The 22524-nt window shown below is 42.3% G+C and overlaps 1 protein-coding gene across 3 annotated transcripts in view; it reads left to right on the forward strand.

Annotated features, from left to right (window-relative positions):
- Positions 1 to 22524, forward strand: part of ESR1 (estrogen receptor 1) — a 271225-nt gene that overhangs the window by 21490 nt on the left and 227211 nt on the right. The window contains exon 1 of one of the 3 annotated variants that reach the window (XM_081945655.1): positions 5448 to 5525. The exons of 1 other annotated variant lie outside the window; for it this stretch is intronic. Coding sequence is in view for 1 of the 2 variants with exons in the window: in XM_081945652.1 (XP_081801778.1) it covers positions 18348 to 18521 (174 nt within the window). In the remaining variant the exon portion in view is untranslated. Of the gene's footprint in view, positions 1 to 5447; positions 5526 to 18332; positions 18522 to 22524 lie in introns of those variants that run through there. One more of the 3 variants, XM_081945652.1, reaches the window with a different exon arrangement.

Here is a 22524-nt window from a genome sequence, read left to right on the forward strand (position 1 = left end):
TTAGGTGGAATTAAAAAATATCCATTATAATCACAGCATTAGACAATTAATAACTTCCAATATGGTCCACACATGGAAGTGACTTAGAAAAAAGGTTTCAAACACATGCACATATCTTTTAATAGAAGATGTAGGTTCTTGTTTCAGCAGAACAGATGGGAGTAAAAAATATGCATGAATGTATTCCCAGTAGCATACTTAAATCATTGGGTGAATGCTAACAGTGAGAATGGAGAAGTAATAATTTTTCAGGTGTTTGGTTTTATGAGGTTATGTTTAACTAACACATGAAATGGAGTCTATGCAATCAAATGGCAGGAGAATCATAGCACTGTACAAATGTTGCACAGCTTCCTGCCCTATTATAACTCACTGAGTAGTTGTAATGGAATGCCTTATTAGCCTTGAATAAAGAAAAGGACAGATGCTGCCTAGGAAACAATTAGACAAGAGTGACAGGATTCAGATAGACAGGTACATGCCACATAACACCCTGAACTTAACAATTATCAATAAGAAAGACAAAAAAGTCTGGATAATGGATGTGGCAGTGCCTGTAGACAGCAGAATAGAAGAGAAAGAACTGGAGAAGTTCACAAAATACAAAGAATAGAATAGAGTAGAATATTTATTTCTTAGCCGCACCCTCTCCCGAAGGACTCGGGGCGGCGTACAATAAAACAAATAAAATACAAAATACAAATACAAATCTGGACAGGACATACATATAACAAAGACGTATATAAGACGTATACAAGGAGGAGGTAGGCTGATAGATAAAAAACAATTAAAAAGTCACAATATTTAAAAACCCCAATAAATAAATTCAATTGAATTACACTAATAAAAACCCGTCAGGAGCGATATAGTTAGATCATGGTTGAGCCAGGCCAGCTACTTGGAATAGGTGGGTCTTGAGCTTAACTCGGAAGGAGCGGAGGTCAGACGTAGTCCTAATATCCGGAGGGAGGTCATTCCACAGGGCTGGGCCCGCCACAGAGAAGGCTCTACTCCTAGGCGCCGCCCCTCGACACTGTCTGGTGGACGGCACCTGGAGGAGTCCCTCTCTGTGCGAGCGAATTGGTCGCAGGGATGTATGAGGCAGAATACGATCCCGCAAGTAACTAGGACAAAGACGTACAAATAGAAATAGAACGACTATGGCAAAAGCAAGCAAGGTAGTACCAATAGTAATAGGCACCTTGGGAGCAATCTCAAAATAACTGGAGCTTGAACACCATTGACACTGACAAATTCACCACCAGTCAATTGCAGAAGGTGGCTTTATTTGGAACAGCTTTCATCCTGTGATGATATCTGAATACAGTCAAACATTCAGATTTGCCTATCCCAGGTCCTTGGTAAGGTCTCGATAGGTTAGATAAAAATGCCAAACCCAGTCTGAACATCTGGCTGACTGCAATGATCAATAAAATATCACAAACTGATTATCTACAATATCATGATTAAGTTGCCAAAACCATGCATTGGAAGCTTTGCCAGAAGTTGGTTTCAAATACAGCAAAAATAATTGGGAATGCCAAATTGACAAAGTTCTTGAAAATGGAACAGGTCAACAATTTTGTGAATCCAAACAGAGAGATATCTGGCCCACAACACACCTAACATCACTATTGTGGAAAAGAAAGAAAGTCTGGTTCATGAATATTGCAATGCCAGATGATGCACAAATTGAAGAGAAACAACTAGAAAAAATAAAATACAGTGATCTGCAAATTGAAGTTGAGCAACTGTAGAGGAAGAAATCAATGGTTGTACAATAGTAACAGGAGCCCTCAGAGCTAGTGACGTGCAGTCAGGTGAGGCAAGTGAGGCACAGCCTCACCACTCTCATCAGGAAAAAAAAAAGTAAAAGGAAAAAGCTGAGCTAGTTGCTGCCTCACCGTGGATGACTCTGCTTAACCTCACTGGTGCTCTCCCTCCCCAAGTGTAGTGACTTCCTCCCCAGGCCCCCATTCATTTCTCTCTCTCACACACACAGCTGGATAAAACTATATAAAAATCTAGCCCAGCTTCACTGATTACAAGTTTGAAAAGGCAACGTGGCTCCGCCTGCAATCAAACTACACTTGGGGAGGGAGAGCACAAGCGAGCACTGAGGAGACCACAGGAGGAGGCAGGAAGCCAGGCAAAGAGCCATGCTGTAGTACACACACTTCCCCCCAGCCTCTTTCTTTTGGAAGGCTCGGATCGGCTCCCCTCCAGCTTCTCTGCCTCTCCTCTCACCCCAGCCTGCCAGCAGGAGGTGGTGGGTGGGCTTTATTGTGTTCCAGGCATTTCCCACCCAGACAGCAGGCTGCATTTGCAATGGTGGAGGTGTTTGGGAAAGGCAGCAGGGGAATGGGGGGGGGATGGCAGAGGAGCTGCATTCAAGCCACTGGAAAAGATATCCAATCCAACTTTTGTGGGGGGGGGGCTTGTTTGAGAGTGAGTGAGAGAGGGAAGGGGTAGGAGAGATAGTCCAATCCAACTTGTGTGTGTGTGTGTGTGTGTGTGTGTGTGTGTGTGTGTTTGAGAGAGGGGGAGGAAGGGAGGGAGGGAGGAAGGAGGCGAAGGAGAAGAAAAAGAAAAAGAAAGAAGGAGCAAAGGAGAAAAACAAATGCTGTTGCTTTAAATTGGAACTGAGCATGCCTGGCTGTGGAATTCTGGGAGTTGAAGTCCACAAGTCTAAAAATATTTGAAACCCAGCACTGTGTCAGTGCCTCACCAGTCATAAACCTCACTGCACGTCACTGCTCAGAGCAATACCCAAGGGATTGCCTATATGCATGGAAATTGTGAACCTATCAGACCTGACTATTCTGACTTTGCAGAAAACCATCTTACTTGGAACTGCCTATATACTCAGATGTTACCTTAGTAGCATTTAGGTTCTTGGTTAGGACTTGAACTGTTATGTTTTTACCAGTCCCAGACTGTAAAATGAATTGAAAATTAAATCAATAATACTAATACTAATACTAATACTAATACTAATAATATTATGCCCATTGACATCAGGGCACTTGGCACCATATCCAAGAATTTTATAAGATACAGCAACAAATTGCAGCTTCCTGCAATAATATCAGCGGAACTGCAAAAAACTGTGCTACTTGGAACATCTTATATTTTAAGAAGGTACTTGGTTGATACCTAGGACGCTGGCAGCAAATCATATCAGTTATTAGCACCAGTCAATGGTATTTGTAATGCATTTTTGAATGTTCAGTTGGCTGAGTTTTATGTTTAATGAATAAAGTATATAATACAACAACAATAAAGATAGTACCAATAGTAATATAACAATATTCAATAGCAATTCCCCCAAAACTGGAGCACCACCTGAACACAATCAGCATTGACAAAATCACCATCAGTCAATTGCAAAAGGCACCTTTACTTGGAACAGCTTACATCCTGCAATGATACTTTTAATACCATTGTATAAGAACATCATCTATCCCAGGTCCTTGGGAAGGACTCAATAGGTGGCTAAAAATGTCAAACCCAGTCTAAACATCTGGCTGACTGTGCACCCAATAATAATCATAATAACAATCCCCTCCATGGATACACCCTTGTTCGGGGGGGGGGGCAAGGCTTGGGAGGTTTTGATGAGATTGAGAGCTATGCTGGTGGTAGTATATTCTTCCAGAAGGATCGCCACATTAGACAGGTCTTAGCAAAAGAGTCAGACTATGTATCCATGGACTCATTTAATATGGTTAATGGAAAATGGAAAAAGGATCAGTCGCATTAGATGTTAGAGTTTCTAGACATCTGTTAGCAAGTGGGCAACAGGACTCAAGAGGCATGGCTGAGCAATCAGGGCTTGGACCTGTAAGATGATTAGAAGAACAAACACAGACAAGACAAAAGTATATTGTGTTTGAAAATTGTAACATTACAGCGCCTACTATAAATCACAATATACAAAGTGGGCATCCTTAAATGTTTGAATCGTGAAAAAGAATTTATCGGGACATTATCACTGAACAACATTTAGCAGATCAAAGCAGATTCATTACCAGAAATAAATTATTCAGGGATGCAGAACTGGAAGAGATTCCAAAAAGTATTTATGAAAATGGAAGGCCCCAACACAATAGTAAAACAGTAGAAGAAACTTGACAAACACTAAGAATTTTTAGTACAGATATAGCAGTGGAGTTTGGCCTAGAGAAATGTGCTGCAGTAGCAATAAACAGGGCATAAACAGTAATGAAATTGAAATCCAAAACTGGGTAAACTGTCAGGAGGAAGCCTGCAAGTATCCGGGAACTTCACAGTTGGATAACATCAAGTGTGGTCAAGTTAAATATTAAATACGAGCAGTAGTTTCCTGCTATTTGCACATTCAAACATTGCGAGTGATTTTGATTCATATTTAATGCCTCCACAAATATTTCAAGCTTAGATATTTGAAATTTTATCCACCATTTCTGGAATTTTTCCGGTGGCACTTTTGGAAGAAAACAATTAGCAAAACCAGAGCACCTGACCCTAGGGACACTGCAATGGTTGTAAGGGCAAGGACTATAAATATTGTAAAGCTACTTTTACAATTTTCAGAGTTGCTGACATTGAGTTGAGAAGCCTATTAAATCAATCAATCAAAAAACTTTTGAAGCACCTTTTTAACTTAGCTAAACAGTTTGTTAATTGTTTGTTTTATATATGAGGTTTTTATATTCTTGTAAGCTGCCTTGAGTTGCCATGTGCGAATAGGTGGCCATATAAATTTCCTAAAATAAATAAGTAAATAAATAAATAAACAGGGCAGCTGTTAACTGAAGACTACCTGTATAACGTATGGGGAATAAATACAATCACCCTATTTCTGCAATCTCAGATTTGCACAGGGATATTCTTTTCTCATTGGAATTCTGCAGTTCTCTTCCCTGGTGGCAGCAGATCTGTGGGGATACATGGACATGCATGCATGCAATGACCTCTAGAACAATGTTTCTCAGTCTTGGCAACTTCAGGTTGTGTGGACTCCAATGCTCAGAATTTCCAAGCCAGCATGCTTTAGAAACTTTTAGAATCCTTCTGTCTCAGAAATCTATGGATGGAGTGAGAAGAAGAATTAATTTCTCTGTAAGCAACTATAGAGACAAACAGCAGTGTGCAATGGGCCTAGGACAGAGGTGACAGATTCAAAATAAGATCTGATAGCAATCTCAAAAGCCCTGGATAGGGGATCAGAGTTCTCTATTGTAATTGCCTACTGTAACTGCTCAGTTATCTATAATATAAAATTGTTTGTGAATTAATTCATTCTAAAGGGGCAGCAGAATGAATTCAATTTATTTGAGTGGCAACATTTGAAATTCTAAGCTTAATTCCTACACTGAATTCAATGAAACTGCAAGGGAAAGCTTAACTTTCAACTAATGAGCAAACATTTTTTTTAAATGGGTGAAGAGAAGGTGCTTTTCAACTTCACCTTCTACCATAGAAGCTGGGTGACTTTGGGCTAATCTTATCAACCCATCACTGCTTTGATTCCTGTACAAAAGGTAGAGTATCATAAGCAGATACCCCAAAACTCAACATGTGAACATTTTAGCTTTCATTTGGCTAGATGGTGCTTGGGATATTTATATAGTAGATAAATATTTAGCTACCTACTAAGCAAATTGAATCTAGATAAATGTCTAGTGGTTGCTGTGTTTTGGATTATAGGTCTGTTTACATACATGCCGACATAGAATTGGTTGGATAGATACTTTAAATTATCTGAAGCTACTGTTCTTTGCTTTTCTCTTTCTTGGGAAAAATGCTAAATGATCAGTAGGAATATTATATTTTCATGAGATTTTACTGAAATGTATAAAAAAATAGAAAATAGAATTTTAATCTTTTCCTAGCAAGGGTGAAATAGTTGCTTACTGTATTTAAAATAAGGGGAGCTAACCATCTTGAGAGAAGCAAAAAAGCAGACGTATAAGAAATAGAGAGTTGTTTGTTCTAAGACCTGGGGTAAGTTTTAGCATTTTCTTAACGTTTTTAAAATCATTTCCTAAATGAAACTATCTGCTTTTTTCAGAAGTAGGAGAGAGCATTCTATTAACTATAGATGAAAGAAATTGGTAAATTTGATGTCGGTTTTTATCAAGACTTTTGAATAACAAGCTTGAATAGTAAATCAGTGGAAAATTGCATTAAATAATATGAAATCCTTTTTGTATTTTCTTAAATTGAGGTTAATATGGAAAAAAAAGAATTTGTATACAATTTAGACTGCATTTAATATTGGATGGTTGTAATCAAAATGCTGTTGAAGATCAATGTGGTTTAGTCTTGTCCTGTTATGGTTGTTTTATTTAGGCTGGTATCAGCAGGGTTATTAATATTGTTTAAGATAACTGGTACTCTATCAAGAACTATGGATTGTTTAGGAATAAGGATGGGCTAAAAAGTATCATATTACCCTTGAAAGCTATACAGATAATACTCGACTTACAACCATAATAGAATCTGCTCATCATCATTGTAAGTTGCGAGGGTCATAAAGCCACATAACCTACCCACTTTTATGATTTTTGTTGTGATCTTTTGCAGTTGTTAAGTAAAGCAATAGTTCACAAGGGATCAATTTTGGCAAAAACTAGAAACAAATGTCATATTTAGACAAAAATAATATAAAACACGGTCATGTGACTGTGGGATATTGTGGTGCCAAGCGCACAATATGACTGCAGGAGGGAGGCATCAGAATTTCAGAACTGGATCATAATTACACCCAATCTGTCATAACATTAAACGGTTGCTAAGTGACCAGTCATAAGTCAAGGACTACCTGTATGTGATCTGCAGTAAGAGTTTGCTAATACAATTAATCAGAATAGAGCTGGAAAGCAGTGACGTGCAGTCAGGTGAGGCAAGTGAGGCACAGCCTCACCACTCTCATCATAAAAAAAAAAGTAAAAGGAAAAAGCTGAGCTAGTTGCTGCCTCACCGTGGATGACTCTGCTTAACCTCACTGTGCTCTCCCTCCCCAAGTGTAGTGACTTCCTCCCCAGGCCCCCATTCATTTCTCTCTCACACACACACAGCTGGATAAAACTGTATAAAAATCTAGCCCAGCTTCACTGATTACAAGTTTGAAAAGGCAACGTGGCTCCACCTGCAATCAAACTACACTTGGGGAGGGAGAGCACAAGCGAGCACTGAGGAGACCACAGGAGGAGGCAGGAAGCCAGGCAAAGAGCCATGCTGTAGTACACACACTTCCCCCCAGCCTCTTTCTTTTGGAAGGCTCGGATCGGCTCCCCTCCGGCTTCTCTGCCTCTCCTCTCACCCCAGCCTGCCAGCAGGAGGTGGTGGGTGGGCTTTATTGTGTTCCAGGCATTTCCCACCCAGACAGCAGGCTGCATTTGCAATGGTGGAGGTGTTTGGGAAAGGCAGCAGGGGAATGGGGGGGGGGATGGCAGAGGAGCTGCTTTCAAGCCACTGGAAAAGATATCCAATCCAACTTTTGTGTGTGTGTGGGGGGGTTGTTTGAGAGTGAGTGAGAGAGGGAAGGGGTAGGAGAGATAATCCAATCCAACTTGTGTGTGTGTGTGTGTGTGTGTGTTTGAGAGAGGGGGAGGAAGGGAGAGAGGGAGGAAGGAGGGGAAGGAGAAGAAAAAGAAAAAGAAAGAAGGAGCAAAGGAGAAAAACAAATGCTGTCGCTTTAAATTGGAACTGAGCATGCCTGGCTGTGGAATTCTGGGAGTTGAAGTCCACAAGTCTAAAAATATTTGAAACTCAGCACTGTGTCAGTGCCTCACCAGTCATAAACCTCACCGCACGTCACTGCTGGAAAGTACCTTGGAGGTTTTCTAGTCCAACCCCCTGTTCAAGCAGGAGATCCTATACCTTTTCAGTCAAGTGACTGTCCAGTTTCTTCTTAAAAACCTCCAGTGATGAAGCAGCCACAACTTCGGAAGGCAAGCTGTTCCACTGGTTAATTGTCCTCACTATTAAGAAGTTTCTCCTTAATTCCAAGTTGGCTCTTTCCTTGATTAGTTTCCATCCATTGTTTCTTGTTTTGCCATCTGGTGCTTTGGAAAATAAATTGACTCCCTCCTCTTTGGGGCAGCCTCTCAAATACTGGAATACTGCTATCATGTTCCCTCTAGTCTTTCATTTTTCTAGACTAGCTAAACCCAAATCCTGCAACCATTCTTCATATGTTTTAGTCTCTAGGCCTTTAATCATCTTAGTTGCTCTTCTTTGCACTTTTCCCAAAGTCTCAACAACTTGTCACATTGAAATTAAGTGGCTTTGTTTGTTTGTTTTAGAATGTACAACAACAAAAATGCCTTTTGAAAAACCAGTCAATGTATTTGGAGATCCATTTATAATTCCTAAATCATCTTTTTGTTATGCATTTTGTTGGTGTGTATCTTTAAGAATTTTGCATGCTTTTGTACATTTTTAAAATTTAAATATTTAAAATAAATCTCAATATGAGTAAGTTTTAAATTAATTCTGTTTGAATTACTTTTATCCAATTTATTCTCCAGGTGTTTACCAAATAGTTAACCTTTTCAAAAATCCTTAGTCTGCAGGAAAATATGCAAAACAGCAGTGAGAATAATCATTTAGCAATAACAAATATTAGAAACAGTAACTATTTATTTATTTATTTATTTATTTATTTAATTATTTATTTATTTATTTATTTATTTATTTATTTATTTATTTATTTATTTATTTATTTATTTATTTATTTATTTATTTATTTATTTATTTATTTATTTATTTATTTATTTATTTATTTATTTATTTATTTATTTATTTATTTATTTATTTATTTATTTATTTATTTATTTATTTATTTATTTATTTATTTATTTATTTATTTATTTATTTATTTATTTATTTATTTATTTATTTATTTATTTATTTATTTATTTATTTATTTATTTATTTATTTATTTATTTATTTATTTATTTATTTATTACTTGAACTTATTAGTCGCCCCCTCTCCCCACAGGGACTCGGGGCGACGTACAAAAGTATTATATAGTGTACAGAGGAGGTAAAAATAAATAAATAAGTTACAATACCTAAAAAAGTTAAAACCCCAGTGAAATTAACCCTTAAAACTAAAATTACCAATTAAAAATGCCCTGGGCTGGAGAGGTTGTAGTATTATGCCAGGTCAGCTAGTCGAAACAGGTAGGTTTTCAGCTTCATACGGAAGGAGCGAAGGTCGGTTGTTGTCCTGATGTCTGGGTGGAGGTCATTCCAAAGGGTGGGGCCCACTACAGAGAAGGCCCTACTCCTGGGCGCCGCCCTCTGGCACTCTCTGGAGGACGGCACCCAGAATAGTCCCTCTCTGTGTGAGCGGACGGGTCGCAGGGATGTATGGGGCAGGACGCGATCCCGCAGGTAACTAGGCCCTGTGCCATGGAGCGCTTTGAAGGTGGTAACCAGCACCTTGAAGCGCACCCGGTAGGCCACAGGAAGCTGGTGCAGCTCGCGCAGGATGGGTGTTATATGGGAGAACCTCGATCTCCCCATAATTACCCGCGCGGCTGCATTCTGGACCAACTGCAGTCTCTGGGTGCACCTCAAGGGGAGCCCCATGTAGAGAGCGTTACAGTAGTCCAGGCGAGACGTCACCAGCGCGTGAGTGACTGTGCGCAAGGCCTCCCGGTCCAAAAGGGGCCGCAATTGGCGCACCAGGCGAACCTGGTGGAACGCCCCCCTTGCCACGGCTGCCACGTGATCTTCCATAGACAGCCGGGCATCAAGGAGGACGCCAAATTGCGCGCCCCTTCCACCGGGGCTAATTGGTCGTCCCCGATGGCCAGCGATGGCATATGCTGGTTGAACCGGGAAGCCGGAAGCCACAGCCACTCTGTCTTGGAGGGGTTGAGCCTGAGCCTGTTGTCATCCATCCAGACCCGTACGGCTTCCAGACACCGGGACATCACTTCAACAGCCTTGTTGGGGTGGTTTGGGGTGGAAATGTACAGCTGAGTGTCATCAGCGTACAGATGGTATCTCACCCCAAAACCACGGATGATCTCGCCCAGCGGCTTCATATATATGTTGAACAGGAGAGGCGAGAGGATCGACCCCTGTGGGACCCCACAGATAAGGGGCCTCGCGGTCGACCTCTCTCCTGCCAACACACATTGCGTCCGGCCAGAGAGGTAGGAGCGGAACCATCGTAATACGGTGCCCCCGACCCCCAACCCCTCCAGACGGCGCAATAGGATACCATGGTCGATGGTATCGAAGGCCGCCGAGAGGTCTAATAGGACAAGGATGGAGGAACAACCCCCATCCTTTGCCCTCCAGAGATCATCCACCAACGCGACCAAGGCTGTCTCCGTGCTGTGACCGGGTCAGAAGCCGGACTGGCGCGGGTCTAGATAATCAGCTTCCTCCAGGTGGCGCGGAAACTGCTGAGCCACCACACTCTCAACAACCTTCGCTAAGAAAGGAAGGTTGGAGACAGGACGGTAATTTGCTAGCTCCGTTGGGTCCAGAGAAGGCTTCTTGAGCAGGGGCCTCACCACCGCCTCTTTCAAGGCGGTTGGTGAAAGGCCCTCACCCAGCGAAGCGTTCACCAGCCCCAGTAGCCAGCCTCGTGGGCCCTCCCAGGAGGCCAGTACCAACCAGGTGGGACACGGGTCCAATAATTAAAATAGGAAGTTAAACTTAACTATCATGGACTTATTAATAGCTTTTTGCAAAGACATTAAAGAGTGATGGGGCATCTCTTTAAAGGAGGTTTCAGAATTTAACTGTTATATTGGGTAATGGATAGGCACACACAGGCTTAACAGTAACAACAGCTCTCTATTATAACACAACAAGTAAGAACAATCCAGCGAAGGTTGAGTCTGACAGCAGCCCTTTTATAGGGAGCTGTCAGGCACTTCAACCAATAGGATTAAACCTCTGTTCCTGCTGGAACAGAGGACCTTGATGGAAACCACTGTAGTTGGTATAAGTATCTAATACCCCTCCCCTCTTAGATGGAACACTCCTACTGGTAACATAGTCACGCAGGTAGGCGGGCTTTTGTGTTGTTCTGCCTGACTGGCGCAGTTCAGTAGGAGGGGTTTCCTTGGACAGGTCAGACAGACCTGTTTGCTCCACAGCTCTACTTGGTGGAAGTTCCCGGAACCTTTCACAGGCCGCGGCTGGAGCATCTGGAGTCGGTTTGCTCGGAGCTTGCTGCAGGCCTGCAACAAAACCAGATAAATTTCCTAGTACCCTCGGGCTTGAGCTGACTGTGGAAGGAGTGAGCGTTTGCTCTGTTTGGGTAGGGCTTTGGCTAACTCATGCAGGAGTTACCTCTGGTTGTCTAAGAGTGGAGTTGGAGAGGTGGCCACAGAGTTGGTCAATGTGCCTTCTCCAATTCCTACTGTCCTCGAGCTCTAGGAGGTAAGAGCGAGGGCCGGTGATGCCTATCACTGTGGCAGGAATCCACAGAGTTTCCCCAGCATAGTTGTGGGCGTATACTGAATCCCCTACGCTAAAAGTCCGAATCTTGCTTGTGGAGTCTGGGGGCGATGAGGCAGAATAATTGGGGTGTAGCCGGTCTAAGTGGGATCTTAGCCGCCGACCCATGAAAAGCTCGGAGGGGCTTCTCCCAGTAGCGGCACTGGGCATGATGTGCTGAATTAGTAAGTAATGGTCAACCCTTGTTTGCCAATCTCCCGGGCCCATCCTAGAGAGGGCCTTTTTTGCAAATTTCACCATTCTCTCTGCCTGACCACTGGAGGCCAGATGGAATGGCGTGACCAGGGCATGCCTTATTCCCTGAGCTGCTAGGAAGGTCTTGAATTGCATGGCTGTGAATTGGGGCCCGTTGTCAGAGACCAAGATGTTGGGCAGGCCATGTGTGGAGAAAAGTCTCCGTAGCACCTTGATGACCACTTCTGCCATTGTGGAAGTCATCAGGACTACCTCTAACCACTTCGAGTAGGCGTCCACAACATGAACTGGGCCAGCAAAGTCAATGTGCACCCTAGACCATGGTGCTTGAGGTCACTCCCACTCCTTAGCGGGCGCCTTTGGAGGAGTGTGCAGGTAGCCATCCATTTTTCAATCTCCCTGTCCATGTTAGGCCACCACACATAACTCCTAGCCAAAGACTTCATCCTGACTATTCCAGGATGCCCTACATGTAAAGCCTCTAATACTGCAATGTGCAGTTTGGGTGGAACAACAACCTGGTCCCCCCACAGTAGACAGCCATTTACCACCGATAATTCATTGCGTTTAGCAAAATACTTTTTGAAATCAGTCCCTACAGGCCCTTTGGGCCACCCCCTCCATACCCAGTTCAAAATTTGCTTGATGGTGGAGTTTTTTGCAGAGTGACGGGCAATGTCAGTGGATGAGACAGGCCCAGTCTATAGGCAGTCAATGAGGAGGACTTGCATCTCAGGGGTAGGGTCAGCAAAAAGTTCAGGCAGCGGGCAGTGGCTGAGAGCGTCAGCGTGCCCCAAAGTGGAGCCAGGTCGGTGGATAAGGCGATAGGAGTAGGCAGCCAGGAAAATAGTCCATCTGGTTATGTGGGGTGATAAAGACACTGGGATAGGACAGTCCCCAGCCAGTAAACACAACAACAGCTTGTGGTCTGTAATCAGTTCAAAGTCCCATCCATAAAGGTACTTGTGGAACCTTTTTACTCCTGCCATAGCAGCCAAAGCCTCAAGGTCCATCTGGCTGTAGTTCTGTTCTGCGGCGGATAGGGTCCTGGAGTAAAATGCAAAAGGGGCTTCAGTTCTGTTGGGCATACAGTGGCTGAGAATGGCGCCAATGCCAAACGGTGAAGCGTCGCAAGTCAGCCCCAACGGCAGGGTCTGGCTGTACTGGACCAGGAACGAATCCGCCGACAGGAATAATTTTACTGTGGCAAATGCGGCAGCCTCAGATTTTCCCCAGGATCACTTCGCATTTTTATCCAGGAGACGATGTAGGGGCTCAGCAACGATGGTTTTCTGTTTAAGAAAGATGCTGTAGAAATTAAGGAGCCCAAGGAACACCTGCAGCTCGGTTTGATTGCGAGGTATGGGGGCATCCCGAATTGCTTTAATTTTTTGTGTGGTCAGGTGAATCCCAGAGCCATCGATCAGGTACCCCAGGAATTCAACTCTTGGCACATTAATTTGGCATTTCTCTTTTTTGAGATGGAGGCCCTTGTCTCTAATTCTAGCCAAAACTATTTGTACTCGTTTTAAAAGTTGTGCCTCATTTGCAGCTGATACCAAGATGTTGTTGAATAGGGGACGACTCCTGGAATCCACTGCACTGTTCCATGAAGCTTTGGAACAGTTCAGGGGCGATACTGACACCGAATTGCAGGCAGTGACATTTGAATGCACGCCTGTGTGTCACAATGGTTTGGGCCTCCGCCGTAGCACCATCTACAGGCAATTGTTGGTATGCCTGCACCATGTCCATTTTAGCGAAAAATTTTCCCGGGACTAATGAATGGAGGAGGTGCTGTACAATGGGTACAGGGTAGGCGCTTTGTTGTAGTGCTTTATTAATTGTGCATTTGTAGTCTGCACAGATGCGGACTGACCCGTCAGATTTGACAGGTGTCGCTATAGGGGTCTCCCAGCGTGCATGATCAACCAGCTCTAGGATTCCCTCGCCTAAGAGCTTGTCAATTTCCCTGTCAATTTTGGGGTGGAGAGCAAAAAGCACTCTCTTGGGTTTTAGCCTTATTGGGGCTATGTTTGGGTCCAAATTAAATGAAATTGGGGTCCCAACATACTTACCCAGACTGGTGCCGAAAACATCCTCAAACTCCTTAAAGATGGCTTCAGCACCATCGTCTTTCAAGGCGTTGATACCGGTCACCTCTAGGCCCAGGGCTTGGAACCAATCTAGCCCTAGGAGGCTCTGCAGCTAGCCACTGACCACGGTCACTGGGAGTTTCCTGCTGAACTGTTTGAAGTTCACCTGGAAGGTTCCTTGGCCCACTATGGGGACCTTGTTCCTCTGGTAATCGCGTAGGCAGAAGTCAGGGGTGCGAAGGTGCTGCTTCTTGAGGCTAGGGATAGCCTGTTTCAGGGCAGATCACGGAATGATGGCCAGTGATGACCCGGTGTCTATCTCCATGTCACATGGAGAGTCCTCAATGAGGACAGTGACCTTCAGTTATTTTGGCCGCCTGGTGCGGACTTGTCCAATTGATGTGTGGTGGTTGACTTTGTCGTCGCCCTCTGAGGGCCATGGTGGCTTCTCCCAGGCCCCTTGGCTGGGCTTCGGTTGGCGGCTTGGTGCGCCTCTAGGCTGCCAGGCAGTGGCAGGGAATTCGCTCTGGCACACCTTTGCAATGTGCCCCTTTCGCTCGCAGCACTGGCAGATTGCATCGCAGAAAGGGCAAGCCAATCTGACATAGTCTCCTCCACAGCTCGCGCAAGGTGGGAGATGCTGTTTGAAAGTGTGCGCCGGCATGCGGCAGCTGTCATCATCTTCTTCTTCAGAACTCTCGGGCTCTGCAGCCTCGTGATGAACGTGTGTGCTTTTCCTCGCTTCTTGGGGCGCACTTTGGTGCTGCAGAGTTTCAGTCAATTTGACAGCTGATTCTGATGCCCTGGCTTGATGCCCTGATGCCAAGGCAATCTGCAGATGAGGTTTGATTTTGTAAGCAACCTCCTCTGTAAATTAATGTCCCGAACGCCGCATATTATGTGGTCCAGAATCAGCTCATCTAAGTCTCTGAATTCACAGTACGCTGCAGCCTTACGGAGTGCAGCAACGTACTCGTTAATCAACTCGCCCTCCTTCTGATTCCTGATATTGAATTCATGCCGGCGAACGTGCTTGGATGGCTTAGGTGTGTAATGAGTTCTAAGCGGCTGCTGGAGCATGGACCAGGCAACTGATTGGAGAGGTGTTGGCTCAGAGAGGTCTTTTGCCATCTCGAACACTTCCTGACCACAGTACCCAAGGAACATGTTCTTCTTGTGGCCTTCAGAAAGGCCCATGAGGTCGTTTGCCTCGAGGAAGCAGTCAAATCATATCATGTATGAGTCCCAGTGCTCAGTGACTGGGTCATACGGAGTCGGTGGGGCGTGCATGGCCATTTTGTGTTCTGAGGATGTTTTCAGTTTTCCGCTCAAAAATGACTGCTCGAAGCCGCACTGAGCTCCGGGCTGGGTGTACTTGCTGGATCGCTACGCTCTTTTTGGTTCGCCTAGTTGTCTTCCAATCCCACCTTCATCGCCAGTGTTAGATTGGGTAATGGATAGGCACACACAAGCTTAATGGTAACAACAGCTCTTTATTATAACACAACAAGTAAGAACAATCCAGTGAAGGTTGAGTCTGACAGCAGCCCTTTTATAGGGAGCTGTCAGGCCCTTCGACCAATAGGATTAAACCTTGGTGGAAATCACTGTAATTGGTATAAGTATCTAAATTAACCACATCCTTCCATGGTTGCAACCAATCTACCTCAACTGGAAGTTCGGGAACTAACTTCCAGTTGGCCCATTGGGCCTGTTTTTCATTCTCCCCAGCCTCTGGAGACTTTCCTGAAGCCTGGGAAGGGCCAAAAACGGCCCCAACAGGTCAATCAGAAATTCAGAAATGATCCATTTCTGGCTTCCGGAGGGCCTCTGGAGGGGCGGGGGGCGGTAAAGACTGTTTTTGCTCTCCGGAAAGCCTCCGGAGCCTGGGGAGGAGTCATGCATGCATGTGTGGCAGGGGAGGGGGGTTCTGTACACATGTGCAGGTGGGCACAGAGGATTGAATTGGTGTGGGCACACATGTGTGTGCGATAGCATGTGCACAAACTTGGCACGCCATAAGAAAAAGGTTCACCATCACTGTTCTAGGTTGTCCAGGTCCAGAATTTCAAGTCTAGTGGCATAAGGCATTCGATTGCCAGAATATTAAATACTCATATTAATAGTAATAGAATATTAAAGATGAATATTTAATATTCATATATTAAATATGAAGTTTAGTCATTTGCTCATTCTCAGAAGCAGAAAAGTAGACCACATAAATATGAGTTTGTGCAATCACTGTAATAGTCTGAGTGATTGTAATTTGAGTAGCTTCTCCTGGAGTGCTGTGCAATTAAGCTGTAACAATTGCCATGAACATCAGAGAGACAATAAAGAGATAGAGCGTCCGAAACGTCTTTTGCAACAACAATACAAAATTCAGATGGGGCAAATATAAGTCTGGAAGTTGAGATCCAGAAAGATATTGCTCAGGGAGTGTATTGGAATGTGACAGGGACTCTTTTGGAAACTCTTCATGTTCAGGTCCATCTGGTTTGTGGGTCAGACAGATTTTTGAAGCTCGTCCACATTTTCCCTCCTCGGCATTCTGCTGCTTCAGTCTCTCTCTTTTGAAGCTTTTCTATTTTAGTTGTCAAGGTCATGTGACCTGGTCAGCCAATTGCAACACAGCAGGAGGAATGGAAACGTCTTTCTGAGGTGAAAGTAAGTCAAAACAGTTCAGCCTTTTCACGTTCTGCTGTTCGGGTTCACGGCTCCTCAGATTTACATTTTTATGGCTTGCCTGGCTTTTATTAGGCTAAACACAACTCGTGGTGCTCAGAGGAAGAATTACCCGGTTTCTTTTAAATAGTTTTAATGTAATGCCACTTTTCCTTAGGGTGTTTCTCATGCATTTGCATTGTGGCTTTTTCTTTTTAAGGAATGAGATTCAGAAGCTGTGATTTACAGATAAATGCCGGTTTTTGCAATCTTCCTCCAATTATCTGGTCTAAGAGCTTGACAATTGTCACTTGCCAAGCATTTGTGTGACAGGCACTCCCACTTCTTCTCTACCTTAAGAGCAAGAGAGGAAATGGCTATCATAAACATCCCATGATCCAGTCTTAGCCAATTACACATAAAGTTGGAATCAGGATTGTTTGCTAAAGTTGACAACATGTTATTCCTCGGAGGCTTCAATATTCTGGCCTTAAATTATTAGCACATTTAATTTAAGAGAAACTTAAGCAATATCAGATCTGAAAATGATGCAGTTTTTGTGTTTATATAATACTTGTTAAATCAGGAATAAACATTATAAAATTTGTCTAAAGCAATGAACTCAGGCAACGATATCTTACTCTGGTGTATGTGTGTGTGTGTGTGTTGTGTGGGCGTTCTTTCCTATTTGCTCTGATATATTCTCAAATTGGTTTGATGATCTTCTACTGTTCATAAGTTTTTTGCATGAAAAGCATTCACATCGCTTTTTGATGAGCACTGTCTTTTGAAATGACATATCTGTCCAAATAGATTTCCTTGCATTTAGATTTTTTTTTCCTTCACTGAGTCACATTGATGCTATTAGCTTTCAAGGGCAACTCAGTATTTCTGAATCCCAAATTTGAAACAGATAATGTAATATATTTTATTGGACTGTTAAATCTCTGCAAAGCAATAAAAAAAGGTTTATAAGCTTACAGATATACTGCCTTTGGCAAAAATAAGAAGTGGCGAAGTCTATAAAAACAAAAACTGATTGAAACACTCCAATATTTTAATTGTTTTGAGTAGAGGATACCATTTGCTCCATATGCTGTGTAATGTTAGGCTCTGATTGAATCACTAGATTAAGACAATACTATACCGGCCTGGCCTGAACAAAATAAAATAAATGATTGATGTAATTGTTAATTTTAATCTAATTTTTAAAATGTTATTGTTCATATTAATTGGGTTTGTTTTTGGATACTCTATCTAATTTCTTTTTTAACTTTTGTAATACGTGTTTTTTTTTAATGTTGTACGCCACCCTGAGTCCTTTGGGAGAAGAGTGGCATATAAATCCAATAAACAAACAAGCAAACTATCTGAATATTTGAGGCATCTATAGTTGTGTCTATAGTAAATGTTGGTATTTTCTAACGAGATATACAAAAATGACCATGCCAGTTAATCCTTAGTTGGGTAACCTTTAGCGTGAATGATGGTCTTACAATGTCTTCCCATGGAGTGAACCAAGTCTTTTAGTTCTGCAGCTGTTATAATGTGAAACCAAGATTGAATGATTGCTTCTTTTAAGTGGGTTATAGTAGGTTATTAACTGGCAAATAGTGGAAAAGACCCAGCAGCCCCTGGGCCATGCATGTCATGGCTTTTCTAGAATTGTCATATGCAGTTCAAGGAAGGATAACTCTTCTTTTAAGGAGTCTGTGTGTGGGGGGGGGGGCTGCCCCAAACAAAAGGTTTTGGGCAACATAAAAAAGGCAGCAAAGTTTTCTTGGTTCAAGTATCTCTAAAGCTTGGGTGGGACAGCTTGTTTTGGGTTTCTCTCTTACTTTCATTAATGACATAGATATTATACCTTAATGTAGATCACAGGAAGAACTACCTGCTGATATACTTCAGGGATGCCAATCAGAGGTAGTATTCAGCCAATTATGACAGGTTCTGGAGAACCGGTATTGGAAACTTTGAGTAATTTGGAGAACCAGCAAATAGGCTGGCCCCGCCCCAGCTGCCTCCCAGCCTCCCAGCTGATCTTCTTTTGTTGCCCTGAACAGGAGAATGGAGCTGGAAAGCAGGTTAGTGGGGTGGGGAGGGATTGGGGATTTTGCAGTATCCTTCCCCTGCCACGCCCACAAAGCCATGTCCACCAAGCCATGCCACACCCACAAAGCAATGCCCACAGAACCGGTAGCAAAAAAATGTTTGAACCCCACCATTGATGCCAATGTCTTGGGCTGGCCCTGGCCGGAATAGAATAAATTCAATTATTAATTTTAAATTGTTAATTTTAATTTAATCCTAAATTTGATTTAAATTGTCAGTTGAAGGTTATTGGATTTTCTATTTAATCTTTTAAAACTTTTGTTATATGTGTTTTTATGTTGTACGCCGCCCTGAGTCCTTTAGGAGAAGGGCGGCATATAGGTCCAATAAAACCAAACCAAACCAAACCAAAATACAAAGAGGCAGAGGAAACAAGGAAATGCAGCATTCCCTATCTATTTCAGATGTCAGCCTGCAGGAGTTTTTAAAAGATTGTTTCTAGTTTTAATGTTCCGAGTATATGCAAAACCCAGTAATAGTGTCACAGCCAAAATGGTAGTTTCATAACAGTCAGAATCTTTGGTATCCCACATAATTACTTGCTTTGATTTGTAACTGATGGGTAAAATGATTATGCCACTATGCCATGTATGTAAAATGATTTGCCTAACACCATAAAAGTGAGGGTTTTTTTCTTTTTCCCCCTTGATGCAAAGCATGAGTTTAATTTGAGTCAGACTTTTTGTTTTGTTGTGGTACAGAGCCAACACAGAATTCTGTTGTAGCAAATGCGATTGTAATATGTGTTAAACTTTGATTTGATTTTTTTTTTGTCAATCCATGGTGCAGTTTCCAAACAGCCATGTGTTGGTATAACCGAGCATGCACTTCAGATACCCATCCTACTTTATAGGATTGTAAGCATAACCTGGTGCGGTGGCTCAGTAGCTAAGATGCTGAGCTTGTCGATCAAAAAGGTCAGCAGTTGGGCGGTTTGAATCCGGAGTGAGCTCCTGTTACTTGTCCTAGCTTCTGCCAACCTAGCAGTTCGAAAGCACCTAAAAATGCAAATAGAAAAATAGGGATCACCTTTGGTAGGAAGGCAACTGTGCACCTTTGGTGTTTAGTCATGCCAGCCACATGACCACGGAGACGTTTTCGGACCGCACTGGCTCTTCGGCTTTGAAACAGAGATGAATACCGCCCCCTAGAGTTGGGAAGGACTAGCACATATGTGCAAGGGGAACTTTTACCTTTTAAGCATAATGTTAAAATGCATGGCAACAATGATCTCCCACAGGAAACTGGAAGACAAATAAATAATACATTCCTTTTTCTTTTTCTCCAAAATATTTCTAACTTGCTTTTCTTTATCTTGATAGTGGCAGTATACAATATCATGTTAAAAACTCTTAGTAACAACTTTGAGTTTTCTCTAGGACTGTCTGTCCCCAATCTATTCCTTCAAGTCTTCCCTTGGCGCACCAACGCTGGGTAATGGAATCCACTCATTTTGTTGCTGGTCATTGTCTTTTTCCCCTCTATTTCTTCTGATATTATGGGACCAAATAATTAGGATCATTTGAGCCTGATCATTTGTACTGGAGTGAGAACTTTATATTGATTTGTTGGATGATCCATCTGTTGGTTTACTTGGCTTTCCATGGTATCCTCAAGACTCTTCTCCAAAAGCATCAATAGTCTTTTTATCCTGCTTTTTCAAAGTCCACTTTTACTTCCAAAGAATTTCACAGCAAAAGCTATATCCTGCACCATCCTGAACTTTTTAAGGATAGGCACATCTGAATATCGTTTTCGTGGCTTTCTCTACCAAGTGCAACTTATTTCTTGAGAGTTGGTTCCTTTTCCTATGATAATTGATCCGAAAAGGCAGAATCTGTCCACAGCTTGATTATCTTCATTGTCAATATTTTTTAAAACAATCTTTTTATTAGAAGTTTTAGTCATAACAATAAATGATAATACAAGGTAAAGAAAAAAGAAAAAGAGAAACAAATCGAAAGACGCAAGAAAAAAAATAGGAAAAAAAAACCACCCCTAAGAAAGTGATTTTTCATTCTCCTCATGACAAGTATAAACAGTTTCATTATCTCTTTACCTCTTCTTCATCAACACGTATAAAATTTTTCATCCCATAACTCAAGTGTTAACTATATGAGTAGTCCTCCACTTATGACCAGTTACTTAACGACCATTTGAAGTTATGACAGACCTCCATGGGGGATACTTATGACTTGGATTTCAAGTTCAAAGGGCTGCACTGCGGGTGCTTGGCAACAGGCCAGCATTGACAGCTGTTTGCAGCATCCTGCGGTCACATGACTGTGTTTCAGGATGCTTTTGCTCAAACTTGGCATTTATTTATTTGGTTTGCTTAATGATGGCTGTGAATTCCGAATGACAGAATTCACTTAATGACCATGGTGGTTACTTAACGACGGCTGCAAAAAAGTTGTGCAATCAGATCGGTCGCACGAGTGACCCAATTAACAACTGTCACAATTTACAAATGCAATGGGAAAGCTCCATTATGATTGCAACTCAAGAGCTACCTGTTGACAAGTCCAATATGTAATCCAGATATTAGTAAAAAGTCCAAACTTAGTCCTAAAAATTTAACATTACTTAGTAAATATAAATCTCATCATCCCGTATCTCAACTCTTAATGGTAACATTATTGTAAACTCTAAGGCTGGTTGTTATATCTTTTGCCATTAGTTTGGTCTCTATAACTAAACTTAGTCCCATTCTGTTCCTGATCTTCTTGAAATTGATAGGCATATATGGTCATAATCTTATTATGGAAACTGACTGGCTTTTTTCTTCCACTTTAGCCTAACTTGTACATTGCACATGAATATTTGATCTTTTCTTTAATCAGCCCCTGGCCAATCGTCTGTATATATAATTAATACATTGTCTGCAAATCTAACTGATACTATTCAATCATTGATGGCATTGTAGCCAATGCAATTCTTGATATATTTTTTCGGACTATAAAACCAACACTCTTCCTTCTTTGCTGTTCTCTCTGGAGTAGTAAAGAGTATGATCTTTTGACTGAACTCCAGTCCATTTCAATTTGCCCTATACTGTCAATTATTTTGTCTTGTCTATCTGTGTGGTAAAATGCAGGAACAATTTACCATTGCCATCCTCTAAGCAGTATGAAAGCCTTTGCCCTTGTCAATAAAGCAATCATTTGCCTCCAGCATCTTCCTATATCAACTGCACAATACAGGTGTTTGTTTCCTCTAGCAGAACAACTAGGATGACCTTCATGCCTTAAGTGACCCTGCTGAGAGTATTTATTTTTGGTGTATTCTTCAATTGTTTTTCATTATGCCTCCCAGCGACATCTCCCTGCCCTAAAGAGAATATGGTGGTGGTGGAGAAAGCCACACTGCAGGTGTTTGTAAAAAGTAAAAACACATTTCTAAATGTCAGAGATATCCAACAGCAGAGACAGGCCATCCAAAGTGATTCCTTATAGCCAATGCTTGTCAGAAATCAAAGCAATCTTATCTAAATAGTAAAGCTCAGGAAAACAGGAGGAAGGAGCAGTTGTTCTGGAACATCAGGGTACCCAGAAACAAGTGTGTTATGGCTTGTTCTGCTTTCATGTTCTAAATGGAGGGACCTTTCAAAAGAACCATTATAGGGCCCATTAAGGAGAGCAAGTGTAGCATCCTAGAGCGGCATTGTTTGTGATGTCATGGGAGGGAGAAGGGAGAGCCTGGGCTATTAAGGATAGCAAGTGCAGGGTCCTAGAGTGGCAATTGTTTGTGATGTCAGTTCCTTCACCAGCTGTGATGTTTCACTTCCAGTAGAAGTGCCTGATGGATTTGGGGCAAAGTGACAGGATCTTAGGCAGAATGGGAAAGACGAGTGCATGAGAGGAGGAAGGGAGAGGCATACTATTATAATGCATTATGTGCATTATAATAGTAAATCTTTGATGTTATAAAAGGATTGATAGCAATCCTGAGTCTTAATTTAGTAAAAGGAGACAG

This window comes from Natrix helvetica (genome assembly GCF_964273705.1).
Source record: "Natrix helvetica genome assembly, chromosome: 2".
NCBI classification, from domain to species: domain Eukaryota; kingdom Metazoa; phylum Chordata; class Lepidosauria; order Squamata; family Natricidae; genus Natrix; species Natrix helvetica.